We start from the raw sequence: 25,039 nt of genomic DNA, 5'->3' as shown, positions 1-25,039 counted from the left end.
TTTAAGAAGGTGTCGTTTAAAATGACTTACATTTCTGCTCATCAGTTTTGAAACATCTCAAATGAATATTGGACAAAGACAGAACAATCCACTGTTACAACAGAGTCAAAACATGTTTTCCTCCTCACAGCTGGCAAATTATAAACAACTGACCTGAACCTTTCTATGGATTGCATTGACTCAGCAATAATGGCCTGGATTTTCATCGATGAACAGGATTCAAGAAAATTCCTAACTTTCCCTGTCTGCCACAGGTAAAAGTGTCTCCAAAATTGTTATTACTGTGGTGGGGATAGGTGCAGGTTGCATTCAGGCGAACTGATCCAGGAAAGAGATCAGAACCAACCACAGTCGATCCTGGGGCCAAGATGAACTTTTTAAAAGGCAGACTGTGGGACCTCTCACACCATCTCCTCATTCTTCAATCAAGCCACTCCATACCCTTTATGCACTGAATAAAGTGGCTAGGTGAGTAGCGTGGTAGATAGGGAAGGTGGTGGCTGAATGAGGTAGTACATGGGTGAGTGTTAAAATGGAGAGAGTGGCAAGTGTGTGATGTAGCAAGTGGGTGAGGTGAAAGGTAGGTGAGATGGTAGGTGATTGGGATGACTGGCAGGTGAGGTGGTATGTAGATGAGATAGCAAATGGTTATGATGGCAAAAGTGTAGGTTGGTAGATGGATGAAGTGGTAGATTGGTAGTGTGGTAAATGGATGAGGTGATCAGTATGTGAGCTGGTAATTTGATTTAGGAGGTATTTGGATGGTCAGCAAGGTAGTGCAATGGTTGGCAGATAGTTATGGAATAACTAGGATATTCAGCATAGTTGAGGACAGTCAAAGCATCAATGTGAATTATTGGAGGTCAAACGTGGAGCTACTCAGGAATTGGGCAAATTATTTTCCGTATAAATTTTCCAGAATAACTATTCAGGTAAATATGTTGAAACTGTCCAAAGTCTCTAAGTCTAGCTCAGAGTTAGACACCTTGAGGAGGACCCCTGGGAGAAAGTGAATTACCAGTTCCAAGTTGTAACTTCCCAGGAAATTCACAGTATGTCCATGCCTTAGAACCTCAATAGGGTGCTGATGCACATATTTGGTTCAGTGTCCAGTCTCTGATGATCCAGAAACCTGAAGATTTGGGCCATTGTATCTGGTAATCTAAACCAATAGTTCAACATTTATCTAATCATTGGGCCTATTGACTTTATTTGCATATTAATGAATAAGCATACAGGCCTAGAAATAGTTTGAAATGAGTCATATTTTACGGATCAGATCTAAGCACTGCAATCCTGCCATATCTATTCATGGACGGTGGTGGACAAGTCAGAAACTAACTGAAGGAGCAAGCTCCACAAAGAACCCCATTCTCACTGAATGTGGTGGTCAGCACATCATTGCAAGAAACAATGGTGAAGCACTTGCAGCCATCTTCATACAGAAGTGCCGAGCGGATGATCCATTGGGTCCTTCTCCTGAGATCTCTTTCACTATAGATGGCTGTCTTCAGCCATTCTCTCCACTTGATATCAAGAAACAGGTGGATACTGTAAAGGCTGTGCTCCCTGACAGCACTCTGGTTACGTTACTGAAGATTTATCCTCCAGAACTGGCTGAAAAACTAGCCAAGCTATTCCAATACAGCTATAGCACTGGCATTGGTCTGACATTATGGAAAATTGCCTAGGCATGTAACATGCACAAAAATACAGGAAAAATCTAACCCCGACAATTACTAGTCTATCAGTTTACCCTCAATTATCAGCAAAGATCATAAATGGTGCTATCAAGTGGCTGTTGCAAAGAAGTAACCTTCTCACAACAACCAGTTTGGGATCTGCCAAGTCCATTCAGCTCCTGACCTCAGTACACCTTTGGACATGTAATGAACAAAACCTGGACAAAACAGATGAACTCCAGAGATGAGGTGAGAGCCATTGCCCTTGACAACAAGCATGAGTAGGGCATCAAACAGCCCTGAATTAAAAAAAAAGTGGAATCAGAGAGAATCAGAAAGCTCTCCACTAGTTGAAGTCTACACACCGTGAAGAAAGATGGCTGTGGTTGATGGAGGTCAGTCATCTCAGCATTGCAACAGCATTGGAGATCATCAAAAGCGGTGTCCACTGCCCAACCATCTTTGGGTGTTTTATTAATTACCTTCCCTCCATCATAAGGTCAAAAGTGGAGTAATTCACTGACAATTGCACAATGTTCAGCACCATTCATAACTCCTCAGATATTGAAGTAGTTCATGTACATTTACATGAAGTAGTAAGCAATAAATACTTTACAGCTAATAAGTGGTGACTAACATTCACGCCACACAAAAACCAGGCAATGACCATCTCCAACAGAAGAGTAACATTCAATGATGTCACTATCACTGAATACCACACAATCGACATCCTGGGATTGCCATATACCAGAAACTAAACCTAACAAATAATACAGTGGCTACAAAAGCAAGTCAGAGGCTAATAACTCACCTCCTGTCTTACCATAGCCTGTCCACTATCTACACGGCACATGAAAGGAGTGTGATGGGACAGTTTTCACTAGCCTGGAGGGCAGAGGGGTGGACATGATCTATTTGGACTTCAGTACGGCGTCCAACAAGGTTCCCCATGGGAGAATGGTTAGAAAGGTTAGATCTCATGGAATACAAGGAGAACTAGCCATTTGGATACAGAACTGTCTCAAAGGTCAAAGAAAGGGGTGGTGGTGGAGAATTGCTTTTCAGACTGGAGGCCTGTGACCAGTGGTGTACCACAATGATCAGTGCTAGGTCCACTACTTTTTGTCATTTATATATAGGATGTTGTGAAACTTGAAATGATTCAGAAAAGATGTGCAAGGATGTTGCCAGGTTTGAAAGATTTGAATTATAGGGAGAGGCTGAATAGCCTGGAGCTGTTTTCCCTTGTTGTCAGAGGCTGAGGGGTGACCTTATAGAGGTTTATCAAATCATGACGGGCATGGACAGGATAAATAGACAAAGTCTTTTCCCTGGGGTGGGGGAGTTCAGAACTAGAGGCCATAGGTTTGGGGTGAGAGGGGAAAGATATAAAAGGGACCTAAGGGGCAACCTTTCATGCAGAGGGTGGTATGTGCATGGAATGAGCTGCCAGAGGAAGTGGTGGAGGCTGGTACAATTACAGCACTTAAAAGGCATTTGGATGGGTAAATGAATAAGAAGGGTTTAGAGGGACATGGGCCAAGTGCTGGCAAATGGGACTAGATTAGGTTAGGATAACTGGTCGGCATGGATGTGTTTGACCAAAAGGTCTGTTTCCGTGCTGTACATCTCTATGACTCTATGACTCCATGTAGGCATTAACGAGTGAGCCAGCATTTAATGCCTATCACTAATTACTCTGGAAAAGGCTATACCATGAGATACCTTCATGGACCATGCGGTGTAGGTTACATCAAAGGAAGGGAGTTCCAGAATTTTGAACTAGTAACTGTGAAGGAATGGTGATATACTCCTAAGTCTGGATGCTGTGTGGCTTGGAGGGGAACCTGCATGTCATGGTATTCCCATGCATCTGCTGTTCTTGCCCTTCCAGGAGGTAGAGGTTATGGTTACAGAAATACTTTCAAAGAAGTGTAGTTGAGTTGCTGCACTGCATCTTGCAGATGGACACATCACTGCCACTGTGTATTAGTGGTGAAGGGAGTGAATGTTAGAAGTGACAGGATGTCAATCAAGCAGGCTGCTTTTGACTTGGATGGTCTTTGCTACTTCTTCAAAAAACACAATCAAGTTCATGAGCATGATTTCCCATGCACAAAGCCATGCTGACTATCCCTAATCAGTCCTTGCCTTTCTAAATACACGTACAGCCTGTCTCTCAGGATTCCCTCCAACAATTGCCCATTACCAATGTCAGGCTCGCTGGTCTACACTTCCCTGGCTTTTCTTTCCCACCTGTTTAAATAGTGGCATCACGTTAGCCAATCTCCAGTCTTCTGGCACCTCATCTGTGACTATCGATGACACAAATATCTCAGCAAGGTGCCCAGCAATCACTTCCCTAGCTTCCCACAGAGTTCTGGGGAACATCTCAGGCCTACATCTCATGAAGGACAAGGAAAAGAAACTCAATCCTATGGACAATTCTAAAAGTAATAGCTCTTCAATAGCAGATTAGGAAAAGTTTCCACTCTGTACAAATTCGGGGAATTTTGGTTAAATTGTACTTGAAATCACTCTGATTCGATATAATTGAAGTGAGTCATGGAGTTGAGGTCACAGATTCATTCGCCAAACTGTTTTCTGCAGACGTTCCTTCATCTCGCTAGGTGACATCATCAGTGTGTCTTTGATAAAATGTTGGTGGTCCTTCCCACTTGGTATTTATGTGTTTTGGTACCTCAAGTTCTGTATCTGAGTGGTTTGTATACAGGGTTCAGTTCAATATGTTTATTGACTTAGTTCTAGTTGGAGTGCGAAGTTTCAAAGAATTCTCTCAAGTTTCTATGTTTTGCCTGCGCTATGATGGTTATATTGTCCAAGTTGCATAATCACACTCATAAAATATTTCATGCACCATCATAAATGGACAGCATAATATAAGATCTTTTTTTTATTCTTTGCATTAAAAATATTCATTCACATATTTCAGGGGATAATTGGAAGAAATGTTTTGAAAATGGATATGTAATAAAAAAACTAAACCTTTTTACTAAGTATCTAGTCCTCTATCTCTCGGTAATCTGATTTTATCATTGATGAATGTTACTTTAAAACTATGCCGAACCACTTAGTAGTTTAATTGGTATGTACTAATCAATTTCTTCCTGAATTAAATATTTTTACTGTGAGTAAAACTTTCAAAGTGCCCACTAATGTCAGTACACTTACAAAAAGTAATTCAATTTGAGAACCCTTATCAAATGGCTAATATCAGCCACAATTGGCAAAACTTGCCATTCTTATTGTTACCATTGTTGGGTGTGGCCAACTTTGTGATAGGTCTTATTTGGGGAAAAAATGATTCTTAAACAATTATTAAAGATAGTGAGAACCTGATTTATCCTTGATACAACTTAAGTTTGAATTTCCCTGATATTTTGCTTTGGTTTACCCAGATTGTGCTGAAAAAAAAAATCTGGTCAAAAATGACACCTAACATTTTAGTGCTATCAGAATAAGCAACTTGTAATTTGCTTTCTTTAGAAATGATTATTCAGACATGAATATATAGCCCTAAAGATGAAAACCAGCAGATTCCATTTAACAAACTTAAACAATTAAGCAAAACAAAATAAGTTTTAGTGCAAACTCAGGGACAGTATCTTCTCTTTAGTTTCATTAACCGTAAGTCTTCTAGAGTCAACATTGAGTTCAACAACTTCAGATCATAACCTCTGCCTCCATCTTGTACTATGTACTTTTCATCTTATTTTGTTTCTTTAGATGGATCAGTCTTATCTTATTTTTTTCTTTACCCTTTCAGATTTTTTAATGTAGTAATTCAGGCCTTGGTCAAACATACTCTTTGTTTCCTCATTTTATTCATCACCATTCTTTTTGAATGCTATACCATGAAATTTTCTGTTCTCTTCCCCAGATCTTCATTTCATCAGAGATCTTTGTCTTTTGTTCTTCCTGCATCCTCCATGGTCATGAAAACTGCCAATCTTATCTGCTTTCCCATGGCAACACCCTGACCAATCAGAATCAATGTGTCTGGTCTAAGAACTAAGATTGACAATTAACTGTTCTTGTTATATCTCCATGCCAATGATGAACCAACCTTGCATCTTAGTCTTAATGGGTACAAGACAAAAAGTTTTGATTCTTGTTTCCTTTAGCAAATATGCTCTGTTGTTGTACAAACTTGGAAGCAACTGTCCTCAAACCATTTTCTTTTCAAACAAACAAAAACCCATTGAGCCTATTCCTTCAGTCAGGTAATTCTTCTATTGCAGCATTTAATTATATTCTGATTGTCTTTGAAGTTTTAGGCTCTAACACCTACCTACAGATTATTGCAAGCATTTATCAAAATTTGAGGATATTATTTCCTAATTTCTTCATTGATTTGCTTTTTTACTATTTCAGTGTTTTGCCCTCTGGTTCTACTTTCTTGATTTAGTGTGTAATAATAATTTGGGTTTAGCTTGGCTATATGATTTAATATTTTACAAGCATCTGCCAAATTCTCTTTTATATTCTAGACCTTCTTGTTCTTTTTGCCCTCCATTAATGCACATATATTTTTCACAATGTGGTGAACAAAGCTTGAAATGTGATGTGATGAGTATATTGTAATTCCTTCACATTACTGCTGCAAATCTGAACTCTATTCTGATTGAAAATCGTAGCATTTTACTTTAGTTTTATTGCTTCGACACATTGTCCAAGAGGGGTAATAAGGAGAAACGTTTTTATGTTGAATATCTAAAGATTTGTAAGACACCAATTCATAGCCTTATGTGGTAGTCACTAAGTACTTATGTTTTTAGTAGACATCAAATGCCAGTGATAAAACAAATTTTTTAGAGACATTGTGTTTTATATTAAAGCATTGCCAAGAATATAGAGTTTTATAATATCAACAAAGGGTAAAGAAATGCTGGTATAAAGAGTTTCAATAAATAATAAATAGGCTTTATAAAAATTGTTTTGACATAAGGTACATGAAAGGTTTCAGATTTCTGGAATGGTTATTGCGGTCACGCTATGCATACGTACTTGTCACTGAACTATATCAAAAGATGTGGGAAATTGCAGGATGAGTTGGTTTCGTTCTAATATCACTCAGTCACTTCAGTTTACACATTTCCGTTCCGTGAAATTGATTGAATCAAAGGAATCTGCACGTTGCAAAAACTGTAATCAATTTCAGTAGACTGCATCTTTTATCTTTTAGTGAGTTTTCCTTCGATGTACATAAGAAACAACATGATTCAGATTTCCAAAAAGAAAATTGTTTAAAATATTCACAAGATTGAATACAAAAATTCCCCTGCTGCATCATTTGAAGTCTTATCTTTCTGAAATTTGAAGTATAAACAAGAAATGTTTTAGCAGTGTTTTAGAAGTGTTTTAACAAGAAAGCAAAGAGAAATTGTAACATTGACAATGGCCAAGCAAAGCCCTTCCTAATGAAGGGCTTTTGCCCGAAATGTCAATTCTCCTGCTCCTCAGATGCTGCCTGACCTGCTGTACTTTTCCAGCACTGCACTCTTGACTCTAATCTCAAGCATCTGCAGTCCTCACTTTCGCCTAAAGCCCTACGTATGTCAAGAAAAAAGAATAAACTGGGCTACATGCACAAATATAGCAAGTTAGTTACCTTATGAATTGGTGAATATTGCAAATGTCTTTCTTATCTTATCGAAAATAAACTAGTGTCATTGAAATTTAGTGCTACAGTGCCTTATGCCTCATGCTGACGCTGGCACTACAAGCATCAGGCTGAAAAAGAGTCATATTTGATTCAAAACATTAACTCTGATTCTTTCTCCACAGATCCATTCAGATCTACTGAGATTTTCCCAGCACTTTTAGTTTTAGATGAGAACATATTGCAACTTAATTATTCTACTGTGAGGGTAGTGCAAAGTTCACAAGTAATGCCAAATTATGAGCCCCATACAGTACATAAAGCAAATATACCATTTACAACCAGAAGCGCTGTGTGGTTGCTTCATCTTGGCCTCCTTCTCAGAACATCTCACAGAAGTCATTCTTCAAATAAGTCAATTCATTCCATGTGTTATGAAGAAATGGCTGAACAAACAGAATACAGTAAAGCCTTAAGCACCAATGAAATCTCAGCTGAATTGCTAAAGACTTGTGCACCATAACTCAACGTACCTCTACTCAATTTATTCCAGTGCAACTATCTGATAAAGTAGACAATGGCCAATGTATGTCCTATGTATAAAAAGCATGACAAATCAGTTTTGACCATTTATCAGTCACCTCTTACCTGTTGTTGTGTCGCCATAGTCTTACCAGAACATAGGGACTGTTCTCTCATTTGAGAGAAGCGAATGGTGGTGATTTAACCTGAGGGTCACCAGACCTCAGGCGAGGGAACAGGTTGAGATCATGGTAACCTCAAACCAGTGATGAGAATTGAACCCATGCTGTTGGTATTACACTGCTCTGTAAACCAACAATTCAGCCAACTGAAATAAACTGATTCCCCATCAGTTACCATGCAATTAATACATGCAAAGTTCCGGAAGTCCCTTGAATTATGCTCGCAATTGACATTTACCCAGAAAAAACCTGCCTTCCAATGCTCAGTTTGGATTTCCCATGACCTCCTGGCTCAAACATTGAGAAACTAGCAGAAGTCTAAAGGTAAGGTGTGAATGTCTGCTTTGGCATGAAAGCAACATTTGATCAACCACTTCATGCTTCTTTAACAGTGCATCTCAAAGAAGGACAGCAGGCAAAGAATAACACCATCAAATGCAGGTTTCTCTCCACCATCCTGAAAGGCATTACTGTTGCTTCATCATTACCAGGTCAAAATCCTGGAAAACCCTACCTGGCAGTACATAGGAACATCAGAACAGGAGTAAGCCATTCAGCCCCTCAAGAATCTTCCACCATTCAGTGAGATTGTAACTGATCTGCAGCCTAACTCCATATACTTGACTTTGACCCATGTCCCTTAATAACTTTGCTTAAGAAAAACTTACCTCTCTCAGATTTAAAGTTAACAACTGATCAAGCATCAACTGCCATTTGTGAAAAAGAATTCCAAACATGTACCACCCTGTGGCAGTATTTTCATCACACTGTAGCAATTGAAGAAGATAACTCATTCTGACTTTCTTAAGGGCAATTAATAATAGACAATAAATGTCAACTTTTCCAGTAATGCTTGCATCCCATGAATGAATCATTACTAAAGTGTCTGTCTGGAGTATAGACAAACAGCCTCAGGCCATTGTGCAAAAACTGGATAGTGCACTAGACAAGGAACTATCCAACTTTGGAAACATTAAAGAGAAAATTGGCAAGGATGATCTCTAACATAAGAGGCAGTCTTTCATTTTTTTCACCAATTATGTTTCATATGGTTATTGGCGAAGCTTGTCAGCTCAGTGCTTGTTAACTGGAATGTACAGATGGAGAAGTTTACTGTAGAGAGGCTGCATTGAATTGTGAGAAATTATGCAGACAGCAGTGATGTAGTGAATGATTGGGACTTGACACAGGACAGCAGAATTTTGGGTGTGATTCTGGAAATTAAAATATCTGAGGTCAGCCAGCATTGTGTTGGGATTGTCAAGTCCAGAAGTTAAAAATCACACAACACTCGATCAGAAGTTTATTTAGAAGTACAAGCTTTTGGAATGCTGCTCCTTTGTCAGGTAGCTAGTGGGGCAGGATCATAGGACACAGAATTTATGGTAAAAGATCAAAGTGTCATACAACTGATGTGAAGTATTGAACAAACCTAGATTGCTGTTAAGTCTTAGAACGGGGATGAAGGTTTCAAGTGATTAATATGTAAACCCCAGAGCTTCTGCTAAGTCACAGCCCCAAGATAACTTAAGGTTTTATTTAAAAAAGGTGACATCTCAGCTCAGACAATGCATTAAAGGTGTGAGGTTAAAGTCTGTCTGCATCCCAATTGGTTACTATCATACGAATATGCTACAGCTCCAATTTTAGTGTGCTGTTATGGCCATTTACCAGTTAGCATGACAAGCAAAATAATTTCCTCTTGTGATTTCACTGGCATACTTCAGTAATTTGGAGAAAGTGAGGATTGCAGATGCTGGAGATCAGAGTTGAAAAGTGTGACACTGGAAAAGCACAGCAGTTCAGGCAGCATCTGAGGAGCAAGAGAATCATCAGTTCAGTGCCACACTTTTTGACTGCTTCAGTAATTTCCTAAGTTACCAGCACACAACTTGGGATTCTCTATTTTTCAAGTGAATGAAGAACTGTAGAATTTTCACGTTATCGTATTTTGCACTCCTGGAAGTGATCTATATTACAGTAGTTTATCAATGAAGAGTATGCCCTTTGTCTCATGAAACAATTATTGATTACAATTATTAATTCAGATTCCGCAGTTGAACAATCTGAACAAAGCCACAGTTACTGTAGCTCTTGTTGACTCTTGTTAGATTATTTCGCTGAGTATTTTTCTCTTTCTTACACAGATATTTTTCCTTCATAATACTTTAACAACAATTGCTCCATTGTTCTCTATTCTGTACATAATGAAAAATGAAATGTAGCCCAGTTCAATTATTTTAACAGGTTCATTAAAGAAAATTTAAAATTGGTTTTAATCACTAATGACAAATCTATTCAATATAAACAAAATATAGTTGTTTCCTACCTGATGATGACTGGCTCCTTTTACTGAAACGAAGATTGAGGGATGGTTTCCAGGGCATGGCCCAAGGTGCAGTTTTCATTGTAAATGTGCATTGTTTAGTATTAATCAGTGGTAGAAGTGGTGAAACATCTGTTAACCAGCGGCCAATACGTCTGTAATTATAAATGTATAGGTCGGATTGAAGTTTTTGACATTTAATGGGAAATGGAGAAGGAAGAAGCTCAGGGTTGCTTCCTCAGAGATGCTCCTACCTGCAATGTATAATCAATGAAATTACAGTTCAGGAGTGAGAGAATCTCTGAGCACATTCCCTGGCTGTGTCTGCAAAAGATACTGCAATGCTAACTGAATAATTGGTAAACTAAACATTTCTGAGGCGACTTTCTGAATTTTCTCAATGACTCAGTTGATAAATACCCTGCTTGTAGAACCGAACCACAAAATCTGTGAGTTCAATGTCACAAAGCAAGTTGTTCTGAGCCTGAGTAATGGTAAAGACAAGAAGAATAGCCAGAATTCCAACTTTTATTTACTGTTCGGTGATTGCTGCTGGGAGCTTCATGCATGTGGACAAGATTATGCTTGAGCTTTGCTGCCCATGCCGCTGAGTAATTAAGAACTGCCTCAGCTCACAGGTGAAGAATAAATGGTTAGTAAATAGTTGGGCAAGTTAACAAAAAGCAACTACACCAGTGAATTCAAGTCCTCATAGGTCAACTGTCTTTAGAATGGGAAAATAAATCATATATTTTAGCCATGGAGAATGTTAATCAAAGCAATATTTGCATTAGTTTCTAATCTCAGCTATCACACCTAAGTTACAGGATAAAGGTAGGCTGGGTGACCGTCAGGAGAGGGAAAGGGAATAGGCAGACAGTGCAGGGACCCCCTGTGGCTGTACCCCTCAATAATAAGTATACCATTTTAGATAATGTTGGGGGGGGGGGGGGGGGGGATTCCTACCAGGGGAAAGCCATAGCAGCCAGGATTCTAGTACAGAAGGGAAAAGGGAGAGAATAGGAGAACAATAGTGGTAGGAGATTCAATTGTGAGAGGAACAGACAGGAGATTCTGTGGTCACGAGCGAGACTCCCGAATGGTGTGTTGCCTCCTGGGTGCCGGGGCAGGGATGTCTCTGATCGATTCTTAATGGGGAGGGAGAGCATCCAGAAGTCATGGTACACGTTGACACCAATGACATTGGCATGGAAAGGGAGGAGGACCTGAAAAGAGAATATAGGGCATTAGGTTGGAAGCTAGAAGACAGGGCAAACAGATTAGTAATCTCAGGATTGCTACCAGTGTCACGTGCTAGTGAGGCTAGGAACAGAGAGCAAGTGCAGATGAACATGTGACTGCAGGGCTGGTGTAGGATGGTGGGTTTCAGATATGTGGATCACTGGGATACCCTCTGGGGAAGGTGAGACCTATACATGAAGGACAGATTGCACCTGAACTGGAGGGGCACCACTATCCTGGGTGGGAGGTTTGCTTGAGCTCTTTGGGATGGTTTAGACTACATTGGCAGGAGGGTGGGAATCTGAGTTAGGGATCAGATGATGGAGTAGGTAATGAACAGCCAGATACAGCATGCAGAGAGTCTGTGAGGAGGGACAGGCACTTGATGGGGCAAAGGTGCAGTCAGTGTGTTGGGTTGAAATGTGTCTATTTTAATGCAAGAAGCATCAGGAATAAGGGTGACAAACTCAGAGCATGGATCAGCACTTGGAATTATGATGTTGTGGCCATTACGGAAAACCCTCAGGTGGTTTACTCTTATGTGAGGTACAAGAAGATGGCCAGAATGAGAGTAGAGCCGATCAGGGATAGTGGAAGGAACGTGCGCCTGGAGTTGGAGAAAGTAAGGGAGGTCCTGAATGAAAATATTGCTTCAGTATTCACTACTGAGAGGGACCTTGATGTTTGTGAGGACAGCATGAAACAGACTGATATGCTAGAACAGGATGATGTTAGGAAGAAGGAAATGCTGAAAATTTTGAAAAACATAAGGATAGATAAATCCCCTGGGCCAGACGGAATATACCCTAGGTTACAACAGCAAGTGAGGGAAGAGATCACTGCGCCGTTGGCGATGATCTTTGCGTTCTCACTGGCCACTGGAGTAGTGCCAGATGATTGGAGGTGGCAAATGTTATTCCCTTATTCAAGAAAGGGAATAGGGATGATCCTGGGAATTATAAACCAATCAGTCTTATGTCTGTGTTGGGTAAAGTGTTGGCGAGGATTCTGAGAGACAGGGTTTATGATTACTTGGAAAACCATAGTTTGATTAGAGATAGTCAGCATGCCTAATGAGGGGCAGGTCATGCCTCACAAGCCTTATTGAATTCTTTGAGGATGTGACAAAACACTTTGATGAAGGTAGAGCAGTGGATGTGGTGTACATGGATTTTAGCAAGGCATTTGATAAGGTTCCCCATGGTTGGAAAGTAAGGATGCATGGGATACAGGGAAATCTGGCTGTCTGGGTACAGAACTGACCCTTCCATAGAAGGCAGAGGGTGGTGGTTGATGGGAGGTATTCAGCCTGGAGCTTGGTGACCAGTGATGTTCCACAGGGATTGGTTCTGAGACCTCTGTTCCATGTGATTTTTATAAATGACTTTGATGAGGAAATAGGAGGGTAGGTTAGCAACTTTGCTGGTGACACAAAGGTTGGTGGTGTTGTGGATAGCATGGAGGGCTGTTGTAGGTCGCAACGACACATTGACAGGATGCAGAAAAGGGCTGATAAGTGGCAAATGGAGTTCAACCTGGAAAAGTGTGAAGTGATTCACTTTGGAAGGTCAAATTTGAATGCAGATTACAGGGTTAAAGGCAGGATTCTTGGCAATATGGAACAAGAGAGGGATCTTGGGGTCCATGTCCATAGATCCCTCAAAGTTGCCACCCAAGTTGATAGGGTTGTTAAGCAGACGTATGGTATGTTGGTTTTCATTAGTGGGGGTTTGAGTTTAAAAGCCACAAGGTTTTGCTGCAGCTCTATCGGGCCCTGGTTAGATCACACTTGGAATATTGTGTTCAGTTCTGGTCTCCTCATTACAGGAAAGATGTCGAAGCTTTGGAGAAGTTGCAGAGGAGATTTACCAGGATGCTGCCCCTGGACTGGAGGGCATATCTTATGAAGAAAGGTTGGGGGAGCTAGGGGATTTCTCATTGGATCAAAGAAGGATGAGAGGTGACTTGATAGAGGTGTACAAGATGTTGAGAGACATAGATAGAGTGGTTAGCCAGAGACCATTTCCAATGGTGGAAATGTCTATTACGAGGGGGCATAATTTTAAGGTAATTAGAGGAAGATTTAGGGGAGATATCAGGGTGTAGGTTCTTTACTCAGAGAGTGGTGGATGCACAGAATGCACTGCCAGCAGTAGTAGTAGAGTCAGATGCATTAGGAATATTTAAGTCACTCTTGGATAGGCACATGGAAGATAGTACAATGAAGGGTATGTAGGTTAGTCTGATCTTACAGTAGGATAGAAGGTCGGCACAACATCAAGGGCTGAAGGGCCTGTTCTATGCTTTACTGCTCTATGTTCTATGTCCTGTCAATAAGAAATTTAATGCTTTGAAAACTCTTTAAAAAACATGAGTTCTAGAGAATAGGCAGTTTTCATTTTTCCCTGTTGCCATTTCTATTTTAAACAGAAATCGATATTTGAAAGTCTAATTTCCCTAACTCTGCAAAAATATGTGACCATATGATGTCACATGCCAAAAGAGATATGCTCTCCCAGTTAGTTATAAAAACTAATTCCATCAGTAAGCAGTTTTGTAGTGTTGTTCATCTTTCATAATTCATAAAAATATTACCAAATTTTATTTTCAAATAACAATTTCTTGCTTTACTTATACTTTAGTTGAAATGTATAAAATTTAACTTTTAAATAGATAACCATTTTACTAATATTACTGAATAGTTGCTTATAGTTTTGAACAAAAAGGTACAATAGAATGAATATTGTTGAGCATTTTAATGCTTCAATTTGATGAGTGGTGTTATGTTTTTGCTGCTGATAAAGTGGGATAAAATCCACATTTTAAAGGATTGATGCAAAATTGCTTTATTTTGAAAAACAGTTTATTTTTATTTACACTGTTCTTTTGCACCTCCTCCTCTCCTGAAGTGTTGTCACCTTGCTGGGATACAGATTCACAGGAGTGATGACCTTCAGAACTTCATTAAACTGAAAGATTGTAAAATGGAGGTATGAAGCCATCTCAATTTGCAAATTGGCAGTGTCACACACAAGGCAGATTATGCGCTGATTCCACCTCCTCACACTGCTTCAACAGTCCAAATGTTTCTCAATTCTATCACAAATAAAAATCATTAACTGTTTTCATTCATCCTTCTGATTTCTTGGTGTGAGAATACCAAAATGAAGGAAATGATGGATAAATCCACCAAGTAGATTTTGAACTATTTAAAATCTATTGGTAGTTCAGTGTATTGCAGAAATAAAATTATTGGACATGGGTTCAGACATGACATTATTTGTAACTGGAAATTAAAGAGAGATACAGTGCACATACAGGAATCCCAGAAAGGAGGGAAATAGATTAGAGCAGAGCATTTTTTTAATAAGAACATAACTCCAAACAGTTGACCAGACAAATCTGAAATTATCTAATATTATCTAATAAAACAAAATAACTGCAGATGCTGAAGATCTGAAACAAAAACTTAAATTGCTCAAGAAATTCAGCAGGTTTGGCAGCATCGGTGGAGACAAACATTAATATTTTGAGTCCAGCAACCCTTCTTCATAACTGTTCTGAAGAAGGGTTAATGGACTCGAAAGGTTAACTCTGCTTTTTCTCCATGAATGCTGCCAAATTTAAAACTATGTATCCTGTCCTTGCTGCTGTTTTGGAGAAGCAGAAAAAGATAATATAGCTTTTATTTGTTCATAAATGTCCAATCTAAGTTATAATTATCAAAGGAATATTTCTGGCAATCAGCTTTGGACAGATGTAATCACCAGATCATTATATATTTTAATTACAAGATATATTTTATTCATAAAACAATCTTTATTTACCTACACTTTTACTAATGTAGTTTGATTCTGTCCAGTCTTTGCATTTGGAGAACAAACATTGGACTTTGATTTTCTTTACAGTTACAAGAAACTCAAATGCATTTCTTAATTATACAAGGTGTAATATACATGTATTTGAGACATGGAGTGGGGGTAACCGACAAGAGGAAAGCAGAAACTTGACATCATCTTTTCCAATCTGCCGGCTGCAGATGCATCTGTGCATGACAGTATTGATAAGAGTGACCAATGCACAATCCTGTGGAGACAAAGTCTTGCCTTCACATTAATAATACCTTAAATCATGTTGTGTGGTACTATGTGCTAAATGGGACAGACTTCGAACAGATCTAGCATCTCAAGATTGAGCATCCATGAGGTGCTGTGAACCATCAACAGCAGCAGAATTGTACTCCAACACAACCTGCAGCCTCATGGCACATGGCCACAGACATTAACCCTGGTTCAATGGAGAGTGCAGAAAGAGCAACAAAGGCATACATAACCATGAGACCTAGTGAAGCTACCATTCAGGACTAATTGCATGCCAAATAGCACAAGCAGCGAGTGATAGACAGAGCTACACAATCTCACAATTAATGGATCAGATCTGAGCTCTACAGTCCCGCCACATCTAGTTCTATTTGGTAGTGAACAATTAAACAACTCACTGGACAAGAAGGCTCCTCAGATATCACCATCCTCAATGATGAGGCAATCCAGCTAATCGCTACAAAAGATAAGGATACAACATTCGTGACAAACCTCAGCCAGAAGTGCTAGTGGATGAGCCATCTTGGCCTGCACCAAGGATCCATAGCATCACAGGTGTCCATTTTGAGCCATTAAAAAGGTCAGAGGTGAGAGTGACATCAAGATCACATTCGACCAAGTTTGGCTCTGAGGAGCCCTAGCAAAACTGAATTCAATAGGAATCGGAGGAAATCTCAGTTCGTGGGTTCATACTTGGCACATCGGACGATGGTTGTGATTGTTGAAGGTCAGTCATCTCAGCTCCAGGACATCTCTGCGAGAATTCAGAATTCAGAGGTGGGAAGTTCGCTGATGATTGTACAATGTTCAGCACCATTCAAGACTCTTCAGATACTTAAGAAATCCACATCCAAATGCAAGAAGACCTGGACAATATCCAGACATTGACTGAAAAGTCATCAGTAACATTCACGTTACACAAAAGCCAGGCAAGGACCATTTCTAGTGAGAGACAATCTAACCATTGTACCTTGACATTCAATGGTGTTACCATTATTGAAGTCCCCACTAATAACAGCCTACAGGTTACCATTGACCAGAAACTTAACTGGACTCACTGTATAAACACATTGGCTACAAGAGCCAGTCAGAGGCTAGGAATACTATGACAAATAACTCGCTCCCAACTCCCCAAAGCCTGTTCACCATCTACAAGGCACAAGTCGTTAGGGCGATGGAATACTTCTCATTTGTCTGGATGAGTACAGCTCCAACAGCACTCAAGAAGTTTGACACCATTCAGGATAAAACAGCCCACTGGATTGGCACAGCATCCACAAACACTGACTCATTCTATCACCAATGCTCAGTAACTGCAGTGTGCACCATCTATAAGATGCCTTGCAGAAATTCAGGAAAGATCCTTAGACAGCACCTTCCAAACCTAGAACCACTTCCATCTAGAAGGATGTGGGCAGTAGACGCATGAGAACGCCACTACTAGAAAGTTCCCCTCCAAGCCACTCACCATTCTAACTTGGAAATATAACACCATTGCTACAATGTCACTGGATCAAAATCCTGGAAATGCCTCACTAATGGTATTATAGGGCTACCTACTGTAAATGGACTGCAGTGGTTCAAAAAGGCAGCTCACCTCCACCCATTCAAGGCAAAGTAGCACATAATAAATACTGGCCCAGCCAGTGACATCCCATGAATGGTTAAAAACTCAAGATGGGAAGTGACTGAGTATGGCTTCAAGACACACCATGTCAAGTCAATAGGAATCATGGGGAAAAAAATCTCTTCACAATTTGAAGTCATATCTAGAGTAAAGATTGTGGTTGTGATTCTAGGTAACTATTTCAGTCCAAAATATCATTGTACAAGCTCGTCGGTTTTGTATTCAATGCCTAATCATCTTCATCTGCTTCAATAATGGCCTTCCCTCCATCATAACATTACAATTGGGATTTTCACTGATTTCACGATGTTCTGCAACAATCATGTTACTGAAGCAAAAAGTGTCCAAATGTAGCAAGACTTAAATAATATTGAGGCTTAGCTGATAATTAGCAAATTGCATTTAAGCCACACAAGTGTGAGGCAATGACCATCTTCAACATAATCTAACGTCTCCTCTTAACTTTTAAAAGAATTGCCGTTGCTGAATTCACCATCATCAACATCCTATTGAAAAGAAACTTAACTAGATCAGCCACATAAATACTCTGAGTACAAAAGCAGGAACTCGGAGTTGTGCAATGAATAACTTACCTCCTGATTTAACGGAACTTGTCCACCATTTATAAAGCATAAATCAGGAGTGTGATGGAATAGTCCTTGCTTGACATGGTGTGCCTTGCTCCAATAACACTTAGGAGCTCAACATTATTTAGATAAAGCAGCCCACTTGATTGAGCGTGCCATCCATCACTTTAAATTTTCACTTCTCCCAGCATTGGCAGACAGTGGCAGAAGTATGTTCCATTTACAAGGTGAATTGCAACAACTCACCAAGGCTCCTAGGAATGCACCATATGTATAACCTACACCATTTTGAAGAACAAGGGTAGCAGATGCTTGAGAACACTCTGATCTTTTGGCTCCTCTCCAAGCTACATATTATCCTGATTTGGAGCAATTCTTTACTGTTGCTGGCCAAAAGCCTGGAATTCCCTGCATAACCGCACTGTAGATACATAAGACAGCAGTGATTCATGCAAGTGACTTAATTATCACTCTCAATGGCAATTCGGGATGGATTACACAATGTCCCAAGATAATGAAAGCTGTTTGTTTTCTTTTCCAGAGAGTCACATTTTTCAGCATTGTTCGCGTCAAACTGGTCTTTATGACTAAAACCCAATGACCTGGGTACAGGACAGTTCTAGTACATCGAACTTTATTACATCACAATATTCTAGATTTGAGTTGGATACATGAAAGTTTTTCAGACTGGTTGTGAGCTGCACCTGGAATGCCTCTCCCTGGTCAGAGTGCTTTATGGCTGAGGCATTGATTTTCTTCTCTCAGATTTTTGGGCCTTATAATGTCTTGTTGCTGATTGGCTGCTCATTACTGATTGAGTAATTTGATGACCTGCCCAACAGACATAAGTCCTCTCACAGATGGAGTGATACATGTATCATCTAAATCTTTGACTCGAACAATAACATAATCCAGGAGGAGCAATGCAGTGCCTCTATGTGATGCAAGATTTGTCTTTGAAGTGAAAGAGGCTGTTTATTATCATAAGGTCATGTTCGAAGAAGGATGTAATTTTGAATTGGCTTTACCATTGTTGGGTGGCACGGTGGCACAGTGGTTAGCACTGCTGCCTCACAGCCCCAGAGACCCGGGTTCAATTCCCGACTCAGGCGACTGACTGTGTGGAGTTTGCACGTTCTCCCCGTGTCTGCGTGGGTTTCCTCCGGGTGCTCCGGTTTCCTCCCACAGTCCAAAGATGTGCGGGGCAGGTGAATTGGCCATGCTAAATTGCCTGTAGTTAAAGGGGTAAATGTAGGGGTATGGGTGGATTGCGCTTCGGTGGGTCGGCGTGGACTTGTTGGGCCGAAGGGCCTGTTTCCACACTGTAAGTAATCTAATCTAATTGTTGTTTTCCCATTGCTTCCACTCTAGATGTCACAGTCCCAGTGCCCATAATAAAGTTCCCCTGAAGAACGGTCTCCCCCTTTTGAGATGGCTTTTGACCACAGTGGGCTTTTCAATTAATACATATCACTGGCCTGAATAACCAAACATTATTGATAAGCACGTTGATGAGCCTATGGAGTATCAACTGAGCAATCATAATTCAAGCTGACTTCACTGATTTTCCAAGGAAGATTTACAACAGGAATTATTTTATGAAAGATAATTATAAGCCTAGTTAATAATCTGAATATTTTTACATTTATCTTATTACCTTAATGAGGAAAGATCTTTGTCATCTAGATCTTAAAAGGTAGCCTTTTCTATTTCACACTTCAAATATAACATTAATGGATTGAAATCACACAGATTCCTGATACATGTTCTCATTAAGCAAGCTACTCTGGAGTTAAAGTGGATATTGTTTGCTGTGGGTTACCCATCTCATCATGTAAAGTCTCTCATCCATTATGTTATATGGAACAGTATTTTACTAGGTAGATACTGAATAATTGATCATGTTAAGATAATATTCCGGTATAATTTTCTCAAATCGAAGTGGGTGACCTCAAACTTTCCACATAACTCTACTTGTTACAATTTTATCTAATCACTTATTCTATGTATTTTTATAATTATTACCTTCACAACAAAACCTACCATGCCACCCAATTTAGTCAAACTTGGATATCCATGCTCCCCAGGTTATTAATATATATAGTGAGGAAGCCCAAGCCTAGATCATACAGGATCACCATGTGTCACATCCACCAATGGAAAAAGGATTTCACTTACTTCTACTCTCTGTCTCCTTTCTTAGAACAATAATTAACTCAACAGACAAGCTTACCTCTAATTTCATTCAGCACCTTTGTAAATGACCTCATCCGACCTGAGCAGACGCTTTTGAAAATCCACACAGGAACAGCCACTGACATTCTCTTTCCACCATGTCAGTAATGTCCCACAAAAAGTTCAAATGTATTGCACAGATATGACCTGCCTTTGTAAGTCCATGCTGATTCTTTTAGATCAATGATGCAAATTAAAATGTTAACTCAATTTTTCTCCAAAAAGAGATTCTATCTCAATAATGGTTTTAAACAAAGCAATTATGTTTTCTCTCTCCTTTTCTTCTTTAATAAAAGAATCATATCTGTAACTTCACAATCAATAGAGACAATTTCAAAATCTGGACATGTTGGAAAAAAATATGATTAATGCATTCAAGAGTACTACTTGTCCTTCAATAGCTTTCATTAGAAACGATTAGATTCCAGAGATTTATCTTTCTTAAGTTATGGGGATAGTCTCCAAAAATGCACAGGAATCATGATGTGGGATTAATAGGTGCCTATTCAATCTATGAGAGAAAGTAAGGGCTGTGGATGCTGGAGATCAGAGCTGAAAATGTGTTGCTGGAAAAGCACAGCAGGTCAGGCAGCATCCAAGGAACAGGAGAATCCTTCCCCTGCAACACGACGGTTGGAGGAAGAGCGCCTCATCTTCTGCCTGGTAACCCTCCAACCACAAGGGATGAACTCAGATTTCTCCAGTTTCCTCATTTCTCCTCCCCCCACCTTGTCTCAGTCAAATCCCTCGAACTCAGCACCGCCTTCCTAATCTGCAATCATCTTCCTGACCTCTCCGCCCCCACCCCACTCCGGCCTATCACCCTCACCTTGACCTCCCTCCACCTATCGCATTTCCAAAGCCCCTCCCCCAAGTCCCTCCTCCCTACCTTTTATCTTAGCCTGCTGGACACACTTTCCTCATTCCTGAAGAAGGGCTTATGCCCGAAACGTCGATTCTCCTGTACCTTGGATGCTGCCTGACCTGCTGCGCTTTTCCAGCAACACATTTTCAGCTATTCAATCTACTACAGATGGCTGACCAACATCATTTACTGCATATCCAGAAGTTCCAAATTCACAAGACCCGAGCACCCCATAAAGCAAGCCTGCATCACTTAATGGGCTGATTTATATTGGTTTGAATTGTGGCTGGCAGTAAGGAAAGAAATGAATTTGATCAAAGAAATTGTGAAGATTGACACAACATAGCGATTGTGGATTCCAAGGCTTTGGTGAAGGATGTGGCACATAAGTAATGTGTTCTATACCTACAAGAGGCCAGAAGACACTCCAAATTGCTTAAATGTTGAATAGCATGAGTTCATTACCGGGACTCAAACCCTGAGGACTCAGATGTAGTGCTGCAAGGTGTGCAATGGCCTCACACAAATGGTCAACAATAAATGCATCTTCAACTGCTTGATCCTACATTCTGTACCACAAGCCTGAGACACTGCTCAAATCACTTCACCCCAATCACTCACCTAATGACAATTTTTATCAATCAGGGTTCAATCACTATCAGCACTCCTACCCAAGGTAACAGTTATATGTTCCACCTCACGATCACACATCCAACTGAAAGTCTCACACCAAGTCACACAGCTTGAACTTGCTGCCAATTTCTCAATCTTCTGTATCACACCATCACACTTAATGGTGAACCTCCTTCTCATTCTCTCTCTTCCAGGGCAGGGTAGCACAATAGTGGATACAACAGAAGCTAATAAGTAAGGGCATGAGCAATTGCATGCCCCATAGAGATAACAGTATTGGCCATTATTGGGATGTCTAATGATGAAGGTGTAGCCAATGGCATGGCTGAAGAAATTGAAAATGGTAAACTTATCTTTAATCTCACGTTCTACATGGCCTCTCCCCTCATTCTCTTCCAATGTAGATGTTTACCTTCCCCTCCTGTCCCATTTACACCATAGACTTAAACTTAGGTGTCAAAGAGTAACAAGAGGTGCAATCTAATCAGGTAATATGAGAATAGCAACTGACACATCACCATCAGTTGATTTCATATTGGCTGCAACAACCTGAATAGTGACATTTTGCATATCAGACATGCTAGGTTAGAGGCTGGACGTATATGTGATGCGACTGTGGAAAGCTACAACACATGGGGACATGGAAGACTTCATGCATCAGTCAAAAAAGCCAACATTCAAGTTCGGCAGGTTATAGGGAAGGCAAATGGAACACTGGTCATTATTTCAAAGGGAATGGATATCTTGCTAAAATTATACAAGGCGCTAGTCAATCCACACCTGGAATAGTGTGATAAATTTTGTTCCCCTTATGTAAGGAAATATATACTGGCATTGCAGGCAGTTTACAGAGGGTACACAAGGTTGATTCCACGTATGGATGGATTTTCTAATGAGGAGACGTTGAGTTGGTTGGGCTTGTAAATATTGGGATTTGAAGAATGATTCTTCGGGGACTTGACAGGTAGATGCAAAGAGGTTGTTTTCCATTTAGAGAGAGTCTAGTACCAGTGGACATAATCTTAGAATAAGGGGCCGCATATTTATGACAGAGTTAAGGAGCAATTTCATGTCTCAGAGGGTAGTGCATCTCTGGAATTCTTTACTGCAGAGGCCTATAAAGGCTGGGTCATTAATTACATTCAACACTGAGATAGGCAGAGTTGTAATCAATAAGGCAGTCAAGGATTATGGAGACAAAGCAGGAAAGTGGAGTTGAGTAATATCAGATAAACCATGACCTCATTACATAGATTAACAAACTTAATTGGCCTGAATGGTTTACTTCATATGGAAGGATGCTTTGGGGTCTTGGGGGGATGGAGGTGAGGAGGGAGGTGTAGGCACTGGTTTTGGACTTCTTGTGCTGGGGGACCCTCCGGGACTGACTAACTATGGACATCTATTACAAAACCACTGACTCCCACAGCTACCTGGACTACACCTCCTTCCACTCCGCCTCCTGCAAAAATGCATCCCTTATTCCCAATTCCTCCGCCTCTGCCACATATGTTCCCAGAAGACCAATTCCACCATAGTACATCCCAGATGGCCTCCTTCGTCAATGACTGCAATTTCCCCTCTGTCTTGGTTGACGATGCCCTCCCCAGCATCTCCTCCACTTCCTGCAGTTCCGCCCTTGAACCCCACCCCTCCCAACGCAACAAGAACAGAACCTCTCTGGTCCTCACCTTCTGTCTTACCAACTTCCATATACATTGCATCATCCTCTGCTACTTCCGCCATCTCCACCCCATCACCATGAATATGTTTTCCTTCCCATTTCTATCAGTGTTTTGGAGAGACCATTCCCTCCACCACTCCCTTGTCAGATCCACGCACCCCCCACCAGCCCACACCCCACTCCCAGCACCTTCCCCTGCCACTGCAAGAAGTGCAAATCCTGCGCCCACACCTCCCCCACCTCACCTCCATCTAAGGCCCCAAAGGATCCTACCACATTCGACTGACATTTAACTGTACTTCCACAAATGTCATCTACTGTATCTGTTGCACCCAATCTGGTCTCCTCTACATCGGAGAGGTAGGACGCCAACTTTCGGATCCTTTCAGAGAACATCTCTGGGACACCCACACTAACCAACACCACTGCCCTGCGGCTGAATACTTTAACGCGCCCTCCCACTCCACCTAGGACATGCAGGTCCTGGGGCTCCTCCATCGCCAAACCCTAACCACCCAACGCCTGGAGGAAGAATGCCTCATCTTCCGCCTTCAGACCTTGCGACACACGGGATTAATGTGGATTTCACCAGTTTCCTCATTTCTGCTCTCCCCATCTTACCCCAGTCCCAAGTCTCCAAATTAGCACTGCTGTCTTGACCTGTCTATCATACTTCCCATCTATCTTCTCCACCCTCGTCTCCGACCTATCACCTTCTCCCCCATCTTCATCTATCTATCACATTCTTAGATATCTTCCCCCAGCCTTACCTCCCTTCCCATTTATGTCTCAGTCCCCTGACCCACAAGCTTCATTCCTGATGAAGGGCTTATGTCCGAAACACGGATTCTCCTGCTCCTCAGATGCTGCCTGACCTTCTGTGCTTTTCCAGCACCACACTTACAAAACTGTGAGATGTGGCAGCTATGACCAGGTCAGTCAAAAGCATGGAGTTTCATCACTATGGTCACCTTCACAGCACTGGATATATAACCCTTGCCCTGCTCTGACATTGTAGATAGCTGATTGCAGCAAGAATATCTTTATTGAAGTGGAGACATCTTATATCTTGTTCTTTTCAGGAGTTCAAGTTGGAGAATTACTCCTTTAATTTGCTGGAGAAAGGCTTTTCACTCATTTTCCTTCATTTTCTAAAAATCTTCTTCTGTATTATATTCCATTTGGTGTGCCATTCCCATCCCAGCAAGTGGACTCCTCTAGGACTGGAGCCCCATCCCCTTCCACAACCTCCGACTACTCCTCCATAATCACCCCTTCCCACCAATCAGAGCAGACTCAGCATTGGACCCCATGTGATTGGATTCCACCCATGATCTTTATTGCCCCTGCAATCATTGATTACTGCTTCCAATAATAGCCCAGCCATCATGAACTCCTCTTTCATCAATGTTCCTGTGACCAGAAAACCCTCATGACCATCGTCCTGAGCCCCACCTTCACGGCCATCAAACCCACAGCAATCACCAATACTTCTACAATAATGAGTTCCTTTGTCATTAGCAATCTCCGGGAATCAAAGCCCCCTCCTACAATCATCACAAAACTATCCCCTCTCAATTCCCCTATCTCACTGAAGCCCTGCGATCTCACACACCCTCTCATCACCCTAACCCTATGATCTCTGTTCCTGTAGCAGGTTGTTGCCTGTTTGTAGCTTTTGCTGCTCAGCTGAGAGCAAAACCTATTAATCCAGGCAGTGAATCTGTTTAA

At 40.8% G+C, this 25,039-nt stretch overlaps 1 protein-coding gene across 2 annotated transcripts in view; it reads right to left on the bottom strand.

Moving 5' to 3' along the window:
* ngly2 (N-glycanase 2) overlaps window positions 1–25,039 on the bottom strand; it is a 246,308-nt gene that overhangs the window by 121,131 nt on the left and 100,138 nt on the right. For both annotated transcript variants that reach the window (XM_087987132.1, XM_043689893.2), the window contains exon 8: window positions 10,339–10,490. In XM_087987132.1, coding sequence (XP_087843258.1) covers window positions 10,339–10,490 — 152 coding nt within the window. The remainder of the gene's footprint in view (window positions 1–10,338; window positions 10,491–25,039) is intronic.

This window comes from Chiloscyllium plagiosum, unplaced genomic scaffold (genome assembly GCF_037043375.1).
Source record: "Chiloscyllium plagiosum isolate Xiang-an unplaced genomic scaffold, Cpla_swu_hap1 HiC_scaffold_5, whole genome shotgun sequence".
Classification (NCBI taxonomy): domain Eukaryota; kingdom Metazoa; phylum Chordata; class Chondrichthyes; order Orectolobiformes; family Hemiscylliidae; genus Chiloscyllium; species Chiloscyllium plagiosum.
This window is presented reverse-complemented; position numbering and strand designations above follow the sequence as displayed.